The sequence below is a fragment of the Equus asinus genome, chromosome 4 (assembly GCF_041296235.1).
Source record: "Equus asinus isolate D_3611 breed Donkey chromosome 4, EquAss-T2T_v2, whole genome shotgun sequence".
NCBI classification, from domain to species: Eukaryota; Metazoa; Chordata; class Mammalia; order Perissodactyla; family Equidae; genus Equus; species Equus asinus.
In genome coordinates this window covers 35224298-35238102 of record NC_091793.1, presented here as the reverse complement: position 1 = coordinate 35238102, position 13805 = coordinate 35224298, and the positions used below count along the sequence as shown (strand labels likewise).

General features: G+C 50.0%; 1 protein-coding gene across 3 annotated transcripts in view; it reads right to left on the bottom strand.

The window, feature by feature from the left end:
- PLXNC1 (plexin C1) overlaps positions 1-13070 on the bottom strand; it is a 141605-nt gene extending 128535 nt beyond the window's left edge. For 2 of the 3 annotated variants that reach the window (XM_014841241.3, XM_044744568.2), the window contains exon 1: positions 11573-13070. In XM_014841241.3, the coding sequence (XP_014696727.1) occupies positions 11573-12634 (1062 nt within the window). In that variant the 5' untranslated portion in view covers positions 12635-13070. The remainder of the gene's footprint in view (positions 1-11572) is intronic. The other variant, XM_070507058.1, reaches the window with a different exon arrangement.
- Positions 13071-13805: the final 735 nt, after the last annotated feature.

Sequence of the window (13805 nt, the reverse complement as noted above, 5' to 3'; positions counted from 1 at the left end):
TCAACAATCTCAAGTCTATCTTCTCCATCTCCATGACCTCCACCCAGCCTAAGTCCCCATCATCTCGCCTCTGATCTACTGCAAGAGCCTCCTGGTCTTGCCCTTGCAACCTACAGTCTTTCTCCATCCAATAGCCAGAGTGATCTGTTAAAATATAAAACAGGTCATGTTACTCCCTCACCTAAAATTCTTTACCAGCTTCCCATCACACTTAGAAATCCAAATGCCTCCCAGATCCTACCTGAGTTAGTCGCTGCCTACTTCTTCAAACTCATTCCTTACCACTCTTCTCTTTCACTCTGCTTCTATTCCCATAGCGGCTGTCTTTCAGACTCTTTAACATGTTACCATATTTCTGCCTCAGGGCCTTTGCACATGCTACCTCTTCTATCTCTCCCCTCTTCATTCCCTTGTAGGCTGGGTCTTTCTAATCCTTTAGGTTTCAATGTCACCTTCTCATGGACATATGACTATAGATCTTCCCATCCCTATCCCAGTGGTTATTCTGAATCATAGCAGTCCATTTGTTTTCTTCAAAATACTTATTATTGTTTTTTAAATTTTGTTTTTTAAATTTTATTTATAGTCCATCTCTCAGTAGACTCTAAGCTGTACAATAGTTTATCTTATTCTACACTTTGAATGCAGCATACACCTCAGCATCTGGCATGTTGTAGGTTGTCAATAAACATTTATTGAATGAATGAATAAGTACCTGGATCAATGTTTGAATGGTTTCAGTCAATATCTCATCAGGCAACCCTGGTACATTGCTAAGCAGGCCTAACCATTCCAGAGTTCTTCAAGTGAGCCAGAATCCATCCCTTCTAAACACTGGGCCTTGGTTCTGCCCTGGGGAGCAATCCTAAAGTACTCCACACCTCCTACTACCATGTATCTTGGCCTTCTCTAAACTTCATATCTATAGTTCATTGATAGCTTGTAAGAGACAGTTTCTATCTCAGCCCATAGATAGTCTGCAGATTCAGCGTACTTACAATGTGGCTCTAAGAATTAAATAAAGTACCTTAGGTTTTCTCCAATCAAAGCAAAGAATAATAGGACTGTTCTTTCCCGTGATTAGGATAGCATAATGTCTGAACCGGCCTCACATTGGGTTAACTCCTAAACATAAAAATAGCATAGTGGTAGCATGGAGGGGAAGAAAGAACAAGAGATTTCGAGTAAAAAATCATGTGGATTCAAGTTCAACCTCTATTACTTATGAGCTGTGGGTCTCTAGGCAGTCATTGAACCTTTCTGAGGCCTCTCCATCCACTCATCACCCATCCAGTCATCATTTATGGAGCACTTGCTCTTGGCCAAGGCTTGATCTATAAAATACAGGTGGGAATAAATCCCTTATTGTCAAAATAAGCCAATCAAATAAGTTTTGAAAAAAACTGAAACACTTTACACTTAATGTCGTTGGTTTCAGAAACACTTGCTAACTGAAATGAATAGCTGGAGACCGGGTTCCACTGACACCATAGCTAGAATTCAGGGAATCCATGAAATCAGACGAGAAAAAAAATATTTCAGCAAACTCTAACCGAAACTTAGCATTTCCTTTAATCATGAATGCAGGCCGCAGTTGTATTAACTGAGCCTGTGACTTTGTCACCAAAAGAAATCAGATATTTTCATATCATTTTACACTTGTTGAAGATATCTCAAAATATCATTTATGCTCATCTGTACTTTCAAATTATGGTAGCTACTACTGCTAGATCTTGCTATTTAATGTGTTAAGATGTATTACTATATCCCAAATCGAAAAAAACATTTTGATATATCTGTATATCAGTATAATTGGTTCATTTTGCAATTCTCTGTTTTTATTTTACGCATTTAAAACCACTATTCTGGGAAGGGCTCTACAGGCTTCACACAGGTCCACAGCACAAGGGCTCCCAGGGGCGAGGAAGCCCTGGGTTAGAGGGCACAGAGACGCTGCTATGCACAGGAGGCTGATACTCGGTGACACCTACAACTACCGGCTGCTCTTGGGTCCCCACCCCTCCTGTCGCCTCAAAGAAGCAAGGGTCAGCACTTGGAATGCAATTTTTAAAATCGGTCACTGATGGAAAAGGAGCCCCAGGAGGATGTCAATGAGCAGTAATTAGGAACAGCTGGTGTGTTCGAGAATATGCTTCTCAAGCCGACTCTTCCAAGACCAGGTTGAGGGGCGATGGGGGAACAAGGAGGAATCTGGCATCATTCCCTCACCGGGACATGCCCTTCCCTCTGGGCTGCCTGGCTTTTATTCTTCCTGTAAACACAGGCCCAGTGCCTCCTCTTGGAAGCTCTTAGCTCACTGTACTACAGTTACCGTCTTCCCGGCCAGATGGACGGCACCTCCTTTCCAGTTCAACAAACATTTATTGAGGGCCCAATAGGTGTTAGACGGCCTTATGGATGCCTGGGAAACAAAGATAAGACAGACCTGCGTTGGGCCCAACATAGAGACTGGCACATGGTAGGTGCTCCATAAATGTTTACGGAGTGGACCGCCAATGCCTAACTTCACTGCCAACTGCTTGCTTAGTGGCTCTTCCTGGGTGTCCCAAAGGCATCGAAAACTCAACAAAAATTAAACGCATCTTCTAATTGGTCACCAACCCCTCTCAATTCTACGTCTTAAAAAGCTACTTCATTTTGTCCCCCCTCTCCACCCTCACTGCCACCACCTCAGCTCAGGTCTTCAACATCCCTCAGTGGGATTATGGAAATCCACACCACCCACCTGTTTCTCTCCACATTCGTCACTGCCGCTCTAGACCAAGGCAACATGATTTCTTGCCTGGACTACTTCCAGAGCCTCCTGCAGCCTTCCCTACATCCATCGGGGCCAATCTCTCATCCATTCCCCACAGGGCAGCCATCATTTAGGAATTCAAATCCAATCATTTCACTTCCCTTCAAAGGCTCTTCTATGCTTTGAGAAAAAATATAATCTCCCTTCCATGGCCTGTGAGGGCTATAGGATCTGGTGGCTCCTTCCTTATGCAGCCTCTTCCCCTGACACTCTCCCCTCCCACCTCCCTATACTCAACCCTGCTAACCTTTTGTTCTTCAAACTGACCAAGTCATTTCCTCTTTTGCGCTTTTGCACTTGTCTCCAGTCTGCTAGGAGGACCTGCTTCCCAGGTCTTCATGGGCAGTCTCTAACTATCCCTTCCCAACTCCCTGTTGTCGACTCAATCTGCTTAAAGAGAACTTCCCCCAACATCTGTTTAGCTCCTTCGTAGCCTCAATCTCAGTCTGTGCCTCAGTTCCCTCATCTGTAAAATGGAAGCAACGATATTGCCCATCTCATAAGGTTGTGGTGAGGATTAAACAAGTTAATGTTGGTAAAGTACTTAGAACAACACTTGGTATACAGTAGGCACTCTACAAGTGCTGGCTATCATTTTAATATAAAACAACTTATTTGCTACATGTTTACTGTCTACTCTATCACTGATAGAAATATTTTCACCTAGTGCTTGGCACATAATAAGAACTCAAGAAATTATTTGCATGAACCAATGATTGTCCTTCTAATCAGTGGTTTTGCCTCTAACGTGGCCTCATCCGTTCTTCTGAGTGATTCTGGAACCCAGTCAGATCACGTCTGCTTGTGGCCCTGCTGCGGTCCTCCATTAGCCATAGCTGTGGCTTTCACACTGCTCAGCAGTCCCAGAAGTTCCTTTGAGATGCCTCAGGGACAGGCAGGGGTGGGGGTGGGACAAGCTGCCGGGTTCTGGGACCCTCCCAACCCCTGCTCCACCCTGTGTCCCGGCTCTTGGCAATGTCTCACCCACAGCAGCAGGTCAACGATGATTTGCTAACCTTTTTCTCAGGTTGACCTTCTGATTAAGATTTATTTAAAGACCAGACTTGGAAAGTCTGAAAATGACTGACCATCAGGATAAAATCTTGCCACCTTTGCCTGTCTCAAAAAGCCCTTGGCCATCTGGACTTACATGCTCATTTCTGGACACTCCCCAGCCAGGGTGACCCACCTGCGGTTCACAAGCTTATTCAACTTCCCGCTTGTGCACAAGCTGTTCCCTCTCCCTGAACTCCCTTCCTTGCCTTCTCCAGTTGGCTTCAAGACACAGCTCCAGCATCACCTCTCGGAAGCCTCCCAGATCCTCCCAGGCTGAGTCTGATGCTCCAACTTGGGGCTTCCCCAGCATCTTTTTGCTAAATCTCTCTGACATCATCTTAGGGCATTTTCAAGGTATGCTTTACTCTCCTCCTTCCCATAGCAGCAGGGGTCGGCAAACTACCACCAAATCTGTGGGCCAAATCTGGCCCGCCACCTGTTTTCTGAATAGCCCGTGAGCTAAGAACAGTTTTTACATTTTTAAATGGTTGAAAAAAATCCAAAGAAGAACGCTATTTCATGACAAGTGAAAATGATATGAAATTCAGATTTCAGTGTCCATAAAGTTTTATTGGAACCCTGCCCCGATTATTTATTCATCTATTGTCTGTGGTTGCTTTCACACTCCAGTGGCAGAGTAGAGCCATTGATGCTCTGACCTTTGCAGAAGGTTTGCTGACCCCTGCATCACAGCATCGGCCAGGGTGGTGCGGAGGGATTGCTGGGGCCAAAGTCCTCTTGTAACTGCTCTGAGAAGAACACTGTGTCTAACTATTGAGTAGACAGTCAAACTGATATGAACATCAACTACGGAAACTGTGAAACAAAGGTCACGACTCTATTTAGTTTTGTGATAGTATAAAAATTAGCAGTTTCGTCAGGACAGAAAATTAAAACTGAGAAAAACTATGAGCACATTTAATAAACAACACTATCATGCCCCTTTCCCCACAAACAGGTTAGACCCACGATGCCTACAAATTGTCCCCCAGCAGACTTAGGGATTTCTCAGAGCAGGCCTCAGCCTTCAACTGCTATGAGCCACCACATGTTCAGGGAAGGCAGAAGTCATCAAGAAGCTTGAAGGGTGACAGAGATGGCACCATGCTATTGTAGTCAACATAGCGGTCGCCGTGTGGCTCTTCCACCATTCCAGTCTAAGGGACTCGCCCACAGCACCTACTGGGGGCCAGCACATGCTTGAACCCCTTCTTCTGACTGGACCAGGGGTCGGTACCTGCCCCAAGAACACAAATCTCTGCCCTGACCTAGGGCTCTAATTGGGTGTGAAAAGATGAATTGGACCCAATTCTCTCTCTTTCCTGGTAATTTAAATAAATAATACAGAAGGTTGTTGCCAGTGGGTAGCCGATACAGAAGGTGAAATGCTATTGGGAGGATGAGTGGGGATCAAGGCAGGCTGCAGCACATTTGGGCGGAGAGGTTGAGGGGCAGACGTCTAAGGAAGAAGAGCAGGCCATGTGGGAGCAGGACTGGGGGAGGCAGCTGGACTCAGTCGTGTTGACAGTGAAACCTCAGAGTGAGCATCCACCATTTCCTGCTGCTGAGCAACTTCCAGTTGCCTTGAGTCCAGGACCTCCTTCCAATTCCATATCAAGGAGCCCCGTCGTATTACTATTAATAATTATGATGGCGACGATAGTAAATACGTACATAGCATTTACTATGGGTCAAGTCATGTTCATCCTAGACATATTTTCATCAATCCAGACAAATAGGACGACTATTTATAAATGAAGAAACTGAGGCATAGAAAGGTTGAATAACTTGCCCAAGGTCACACAACTGCTAAGTGGCAGCTTTGGTCCCAGCTGACCTGGCTCCAGAGGCTGTGCACATAACAACCACACAGTACTTCTCCTATTCCTAGATTTCCACGTATTTCCATGTGTTTCTTTCCACTAAATCCTCACCCCTTCTTTGAACTTGCTTAAGTAGATCTTGTTTCATGCAACCAACCATGCCTAAGATAGAAATTGGTATCAGGACTGTGTTGTAAAGAGCAGACCCTTGAAGAGAATCTCAGTGTCTGGAAATGGTTCTGATGTACAGCAGAGTGGATGACTCTAGAAATCCCTCCCAATCTTGGAATGACATGCAAATAGACTGTTGTATGCAAGAGTGAAGGAGCTCATTAACCCATGACCTGGAGGTCCTTGAGACTCAGACTATAAGCTCACAAATGGGAAGGCTTTAGATGGTTTTCTAGGTATTTCCTTTGACCAACTGGAAGAGAATAAGGAATATAAGAGTAGTGGCAGGAGTTGGTTACTTTATATGCCTCAAGGAAAACTGCAATGGAAAAAATGGGACACGGTCTTACCCCAGGTGCCTCAGGTGGAATACAAGAAAAATTGTGTTACCTTCCAGCGGTGGTTCTAAAACCTGAGTGTATATTAGAATCTCCTGGAGGGCTTGTTAAGACACAGATTGCCAGTCCCACTCCACATTCAGTTTCTGATTTAGTAAGTCTGATGTGGGGCCCAAGAATGTGCATTTCTAGCAAGTTCCCAGGTCATGCCGATGCTGCTGGTCCAGAGACTACCCTTTGAGAACCACTGCCTACAGCACAAAGCCCTTTCCTCTCGTCACTGAAAGCCATGCTTGTGCACATTATTAAATTATACCATAGAAGTTCCAACCACGCTGCGTTGCTATGGTCAACGTTAACTCCCAGATTGGCAAGACCGGAGCCTGGCTGTTCCAACGAATGGGGATTTTTGGGAAGAGCCAGAGGAATGGAAATGTCAGCTAGCCCAGAACCAGGCAAGAAAGAGGCTCTGACACATCAGACATTAAGAAAAAGACCATGGAAAGGGAGTTTGAAGTGGCCAGACTCAGGAAAGTGTTGCCGCTAAGTACAGACAACATTTCCAACGTGATCCTCCAAGACCCTTCATTTATTAAATCAACAAATATTTCTCAAACCCCAGCTACATACCAGGTACTATACTCTGGTTCCACAAACTCTGGTTTCAACAAAGAACAAAATGTTACAAGGTTCCTGACCTTCTGGAGCTTACATTTTCACTGTGGCTGTTTAATAAAGACGAGGGTGCCTGTGACCCAGACATAACCGGCTGAGATCTTAGGATTTAGTTTATGATCTAGGATGTGTCCAAGAACAAAAACTGGGAGCAGTCCTTGAGGCCACGGAGGTCTCTCCGAGGTTGTTTATAAGCCTGAATACAAACAATGCCAACACTGTCTAGAAGTTGACAGCTGAGGAACTACAACCCTCCCAGAGTCTGAACTTCCAGTGGTCAAAGACCCAGACACTCATTCACTGTCGAGGATCCTCTCTAAGTTCTATTGTAAGTCTTATGGCCGCAAACAGATAATCTTATCAGAGCAGTTGCAAGGGCCTAGCATATTCCGTGCAGGATATGATCGACACTAGAACCCAAAATCTGTGGTGCTGGGCTGTCCTTGGCAGTGCTTAAGAGCCAGACCACCAAGAGTCTAAATCCTCTGCCATTTACCAGGTGTGGAACCTTAACCAAAGCTCTCTGGGCCTTAATTTCCTCAACTGTAAAATCATAATAACTACAGTCCTTGCCCCATGGGTGACTCTGAGAATCAGCCAAAAGTAAGGTATGTAAAGTACTTAGCACAAAGCCTGGCCATGCTAACTATCCAGCAGATAGTAGCTATGATTGCCTTTTTTTTTTTTTGTCTTTCTAAGTAGGCGCTGGGCTTTTTAAATCCGCCCCTGCATATGAGATGTGTGGTGGTCAAACTAGATGACAGTAAAACTCACCGTCTAGTCTATAGACTGCAAAATGGCTCGAGAGGATCATAACAGAAGCTAAAGGAGGAATAAACATGACAGGAAGACTGTGGATTTTGAGGTCAACAAGGCTGCATTGCCAAGTGGTCCTGGGACATCACTTCTGCATGCAGTGGCTAGAAGTGTCTTGGGTTACTGTCTGTTGGAGAGCATGTGAGCATTTTGTGGTTGTCTGCATGGCAGTTAAATTATGTCAGGCCACGGAATTCTGTGAGCATAGAAGAAGTAGGTGTCTCCCCACAAAGGGTAAAATGAACTAGAAGAGTCAGTCCCATTGGCCAACACTGTAGGAAAACACGCCACCGTCAGTGCCGACAGAGGGGGTGGCCACCATGTTTAAACCACAAGCAACCCCAGGACCCAGCGACGGCAGCCAAACAAATCTGGTACTATCAGACTTCAAAACTCAGGTACAAACACTTTTCTATGAGCGCATTGGTGTGCCAGGGGTAGCAGGAGTTCAGAGACGGAGGAAGTTAAATTAATTAATTTGTACATAACTTAAAACATTCACTTTCATATTAACCCAAGCTCACAGATATGTTTTGGAACAGAATGGGAAAAAAAAATCACATGAAGTTTTCAAACACTCTGAGGAGCACCCTCCAGCCTCAGCCCCACGTGCGAGGGGAGGTTGCTCGCTGCTGCTTTAATTAGGGGACTTTCAAGGGAAAGATTGAGAAGCACCAGAGCGGTGGGAAGAATACAGAAGTCCTGTAGACGCGGCAGGACCTGGGTTTAAGCTGGAGGCTCTGACAATTACCTCGAGCAAGTTGCTTAACTGATCTTGAGCTTCCTCATCAGGTAAATGGGAATGCTCCCCACAGAATCAACCTGACTTGATGAGGGGCTCAGAAGAAATTATACACCGGGCAGTGCTGTTCAAATATTTACGAGCATTCTTAGAGACAGGCTCTCCAAAAATCGGCTGCCTTGGCACATTGGTGGGCTGATGCTAACCTGCAATAGTTGTGAAACGGGATTCAAAGTTGATGACAAGGCAGAAAAAGTAATGGCCCAGTGTGCAAACGGCGGAGGACCCGCTCATGGCACAAGCATCTCGTAAATTAATCCTTAGCAGGAGAAGCTGAAGGGGAGGAGAAGCAGCCGACAGGAGATAAGAAGAGAACCAAGAAAGGAGAAACACAATCCCGTCACTTTGCTCCCGATGGCTGATTGAAAATGGAAAATAAGAGCGAGCCGTCTATCTAGCAGGAGAGGGAGACGGCTTGTGCCTTCCTGCCTGCGGATTACTGTCGACATGACTGTGCCTGCTCTGGAGGAACCGCTGCTGGAATCTATTGAGGCTCCCTCTAGAGTGTTTCAAGTTCAGCTCCTGTTTTAGGCACCTATAATTCAGCACGCCTCTTCCAAAACACATTCAAAACCTGAAAATAAAATGCAGAACAAATGCAACCAAATGACATCATTGTTCTGAGTGACAACCGGGGGCACCCTGATCCCATGACCCCATTAAACAGGGTTGCCACCTGCTATTGTCCTTTCAGTGGCGCCCAGCACAGAGCGTTGCTTACACTAGCAGGCATCAAACAAATATTTGTTGAATTAAGTATCGTATCTGCCTATTTAATAGGTTAGAAAGTTATCACCCTTTTCATCAAAACGACCACCTCTTTCTCCTTCAAACTCCTCTTGAAATTCAATTCCATTAAGCCTTTTTAATGCACACGAGCAGCAAGGAATTTACTTAAATAAAAAAAAAAAATGCAAAACTCCAAGCTCCCACCTGTGCAGCCATGACATGCTATTGTTTGAACCAGAGTATATTATTTAACTTGGATGACAAGCTCAGGGGCTAGAGATCTGGTCTTTCAGCTCTGAGCACAGTGGGAGTTCTCGATAAATAACAGCAGCAAGAAATGCCGTAGAGGGACCTATTTTAATTATTCATTTTTCTAATTCCAGATTTTTTGGCAGCATGAGTTTATCCCTTGCTTGATTTCCAAGGGGCAGCTCTCTCCCAGAGGCTCCCGTGAAGATGATAAACAGCTCTCGACTTCCCCTTCCCCTCCCCATCCCAGCGCAAGTGGGAACACCTGATCCAGCCAAAACATGGATCCGGAGTGCATTCAGGATGCCTGCTGGGTTTGGAAGGGATCTAAGTCCTCCAGGACCCAATGGGTAGAGAGAGGCAGTCAAGAGAAATGTTTTGGCTCCGAAGATCTACACAGCTGTCAGATGGCAAAGCTTGGACTTCCACTGTTATTACCTGCGGCGGGCCTCCGAGCTGTCTTGTCATTAACCCTAGAGACCAAGTATGCCTATAGCTTGACAGAAAGTAATATTTGGGGGTATTTTCAAGTCTTTCAACAGAGAAGTAGGAGGCAATGATTTTTGCCAAACTTGAACTACTAGATTATAAAGCTCTCAGAAAGACAGGTATGAAATATTAAATTATATGTGTATAGCAAGATGAAGTCTTTCAGGGAGCATTGTTATTTATGCTTTAAAAAAAATTATGCCAGTAACTAAATGAAGGTATTATGTTGTGTGTCCCAGCAGTCAACTGACAAGCAAGGAGGGAGAAGCAAGTGACCATCCTAAGGGGCTTTGCAAAAGACCTCAGTTTTTGACTCCCTGAATAATAGGGCTAATGTTTGGTAAGATGTGCTTTGCAGAGAAAGGGGTGGGTGGCGGTGGGAGTGCCTTCTAGATACATATTAATACCTTTGAGCCAATGCTCCTCTGTGTGCCTACACAACCAATGTACCAACACAACACATTTTCCAAGTGGAGGCTTCTGTCTTTCCTCTCTGACGCATTTTATACCAAAACAATGGCAACACCTGTAGCCGTTAATTTCTGCTCTTTGATTTCTGTCCAGTTATCAAAGGAGGCTCTTAGCAGGCCCCCCTCTCAGGAGCCATATGTGGAGTTGATGTGCCAGCAGCCTTGGAAGGAAAACGGCCTCCGAGAAGTGCACAATGGCTCCATAATCCCCATCAACTGGACCCTCTTGAACCGCGGCTTTATTTTCCAGTCAAAGAAATGCCAATCTCAAGAGTCAAGCTGTGGCTGCCCTGGGAGCCCAGGGGAAACCTGTGTCGTTTGCCTTGTTCCTGCACAACGCAAGGGTGGTGCCTCTGAGCCCCGCGGTCCAGTCCGGCAATCTGGAGCTGACAAACTGCCTGTAGCACCCCGACACTTTCTCTCGCCCTGCCCCCCATGGTGAGGCTTTACACCAAAGCCACCTCCGCCTCCCCTGCCTCTCTCCCCAGCCGGGAGACCGCAGCTCGCCCTCATCAGAGCCACAGCTCCGCCCCCTTGCACTGGGTCACGCCGAGGGTTCTGTTCCACCAAGCACGAGCCTCTTTTCCAGGCTAGCGCTGACCTATGTTGAGCAGGCTACCAACTCTTCAGACGACATCGCATGTGTTACTTGGCGGGGGCGGAGGGGGGAGCACAAAGGCTGGGGTGTGGCAGCAAGCCCTTTAGGTTCAATGGCTTCTCTGCTGAGGGCACTGTGTTTGATAACTATGCTGAAGAGAAGGGTCAAACCCACCTGCCTGCTAAGACCACACACCTGGGGATGCGAAGAGGACGGGGTTGGGGGGACTACTTGGGGAAGCTAAGCCTGAAACAAGCGTCCACCTTGGGACAGAGAAGAATGGAACTGGGATGCAGCGCTGGAGTTTTGAGCCTAACTCCTACCCTCTCCACCTCCCTTTTACACTCCCTTTGGGAACCTCGAGCTGTGCTTTGAGGAGCCCGAGGTCTCGGAGACTGTGTGAGAACTGCCATCCGGCGGCCACCGGGCTGTGTGAATCCGGGACCCAGTAAATGTCAACCCGCTCTCCCTCCCACTCTGTCTCGGCGGCGGCTCCCCAGCCGGAGGGCCCCCCGCGGCGTCCAGGGGCAGGACTTACGCAGTTTTGATCGCTCTCGAAGTCCCCGCTGCAGCTCTCGGCGGCGCGCGCCTGTATCTCACTCATCCTGAAGAGGCAGAGCGCCGTGGTGGCGGGGGAGCGCCTCTCCTGGCTCTCCCCAGTGGCGGCGCTGAACACGCCGGCCCAGACGTCCAGGGCCTCCACCAAGCTGGAGGAGAGGAGCAGGCGGCGGCCGTCGGGGTGGCCGTGGCCGCAGTCGAGAGCCGCCTGGCCCTGGAACTGCACGTCGGCACTCTGCGCGATGCGCGCCATGCTGGGCCAGCCGGTGGCGGCGCCGCTCGTGTAGTTGTAGGGGTAGTAGGGGAAGTAGACGCTGCCGTTCCAGAGAAAGGCGTCCACGAAGTGCAGGCTGCCCGCGCCCAACCTCAGCTTGAGGCGGCCCAGCTCCTGCGTGGCCAGGCTGCGCACCTCCGTGTCCTTGAGCGCGATGGCCGTGTCGCGGTCGGACGCCGCCGGGTTGCAGCGGCTCGCCGTCTTGGGCTCGGGTAGCACGTAGGTGGCAGCCACGGCCAGGTACCAGCGGTTCGTGTTGCCCACGCGGTACACCACGCCGGCCGTCGAGCCCTGCGGGTGACACGACACCACCTCGGTGCCGTTGCGCAGGGAGCCGCGGCTCAGGTTGCCCAGGTGCCGCACCTCACAGGCGCCCCGGTCGAAGGTCCAGCCGGTGAGCAGCAGCCCCCCGGGGCTGCCTGCCCCCTCGCGGTAGGGCAGCAGCAGCTTGCTGAAGCTGCTCCCCGGCCGGGGCCGCACGGGGGGCGCCAGCGAGACGGGCTCCGTGCAGTTGCCCACTTGGTCCCGGTACAGGCGAGAGAGGCTGTGCTCCAGGCTGTAGTCCAGCTGGTCCAGGCAGCTGCCGCTCGCCACGAACACGCCGTCCGCCAGGCTCGCCGCGATGGCTCCGATGGCTTGTTCTGACCGCCACACGGGCTCGTCCGCGCCCCGGCCGGGCACCGCCAGCGCCAGCAGATAGGCTAGCAGGGGCAGTGGCGCGGCGGGGCGCGGGGGGCGCGGCGGTGCCTTCCTCCGGGAGACCTCCATGGGGCTGGGGGGGCCGCCCCCGGGCAGGGCGCGCGGCGGCTCAGAAGGCTCAGGCGCGCAGCCACGGAGACGCGGGCGGCGGCGGCTCCTGCGCGCGCTCGGGTTCCCGCGGCCGCCCCATCCCCGCAGCTCGCTGGGGAAGGAGAGTGGGGAGGGCGGCGCGCGGCGGGCTCGCTCCGGCAGCCTGTGCAGCGGCGGCGATGGCAAGCCCTGCGCGCTCTGGCGCCGCTTCCTCCTCGCCCTTCTCCGGAGAGTTCCTCTGTGCAGCGCTGGCGCTCGCGGGGAGGCGCGGAGGGGAAGGGAGGGGACGGGCGGAGGAGAGCGAGGCAGGCAGGGAGGGCTAGAGAGGTTGGGTGCGCTTGTGCGTTTCACTTTCCCATTGTGAAAGTGGGATGCAACTGGCCCCCTTCCTCATCCTCTTCCTCCTCCGCCCTCCGCCTCCTGCCCGTCCTCCCTCCCTCCCTCCACGCCCATCTCCCCTCCCCTCTTGATTCGGTGAGATAGGGAGGAGGGAGGTCTCGTAATTTGGGTTACTGTGTAGGTGGCCTCTTTCATCTATTCATAACAAAGCTGAGCCGCCTGCCGCTGCCGCCACGGCCGCCACCATCGCCCGGGGCTCCCGGGGCGCGCTAACAGTGCACCGAGCGGGCTCCTGCGCCCGTCCGCCCGCCAGGCTGCTCCAACGCCGGGGTTTTGTTTACGAGAGCAGTGGGGGGGGATACACAAGGCACCGGGAGCGAGGACCCGGGTCGCTAAGGGGTTGCCGCTGACGCCCGGGGCTCGGGCCACAGGGAAGCTGCGAGGGCGGCTGACAGGTGTGGAGCGGCGGGAGGGAGGCCCTGGGGTGGCGGGCAGGAGACGTGGCGGAGCCGGAGGCTCCGGGGAACTGGGCGCCTCTGTGACAGGCGGGGCTTCCCCGGGTCAGAGGAGTGAGCTGGGGGAAAGGCAGGCGCCAGGACTCCGGTTCTGGACAATCCCCGGGGCTGGTGCTCCCATATTTGAAAAGGTTCTCTAATCTCCCTTGGCAACGGAGTCTGAGGCTCTCAAACCTAGCACTTAGAAAGTTCTACTCGCCATCTAACCTTCATGATCATGGCTAATATTTATTGAGCATTTACTACGTGCTGTTGTAAATTCACTACGTGGATTAAGACTCTTTTAATACCTTTAA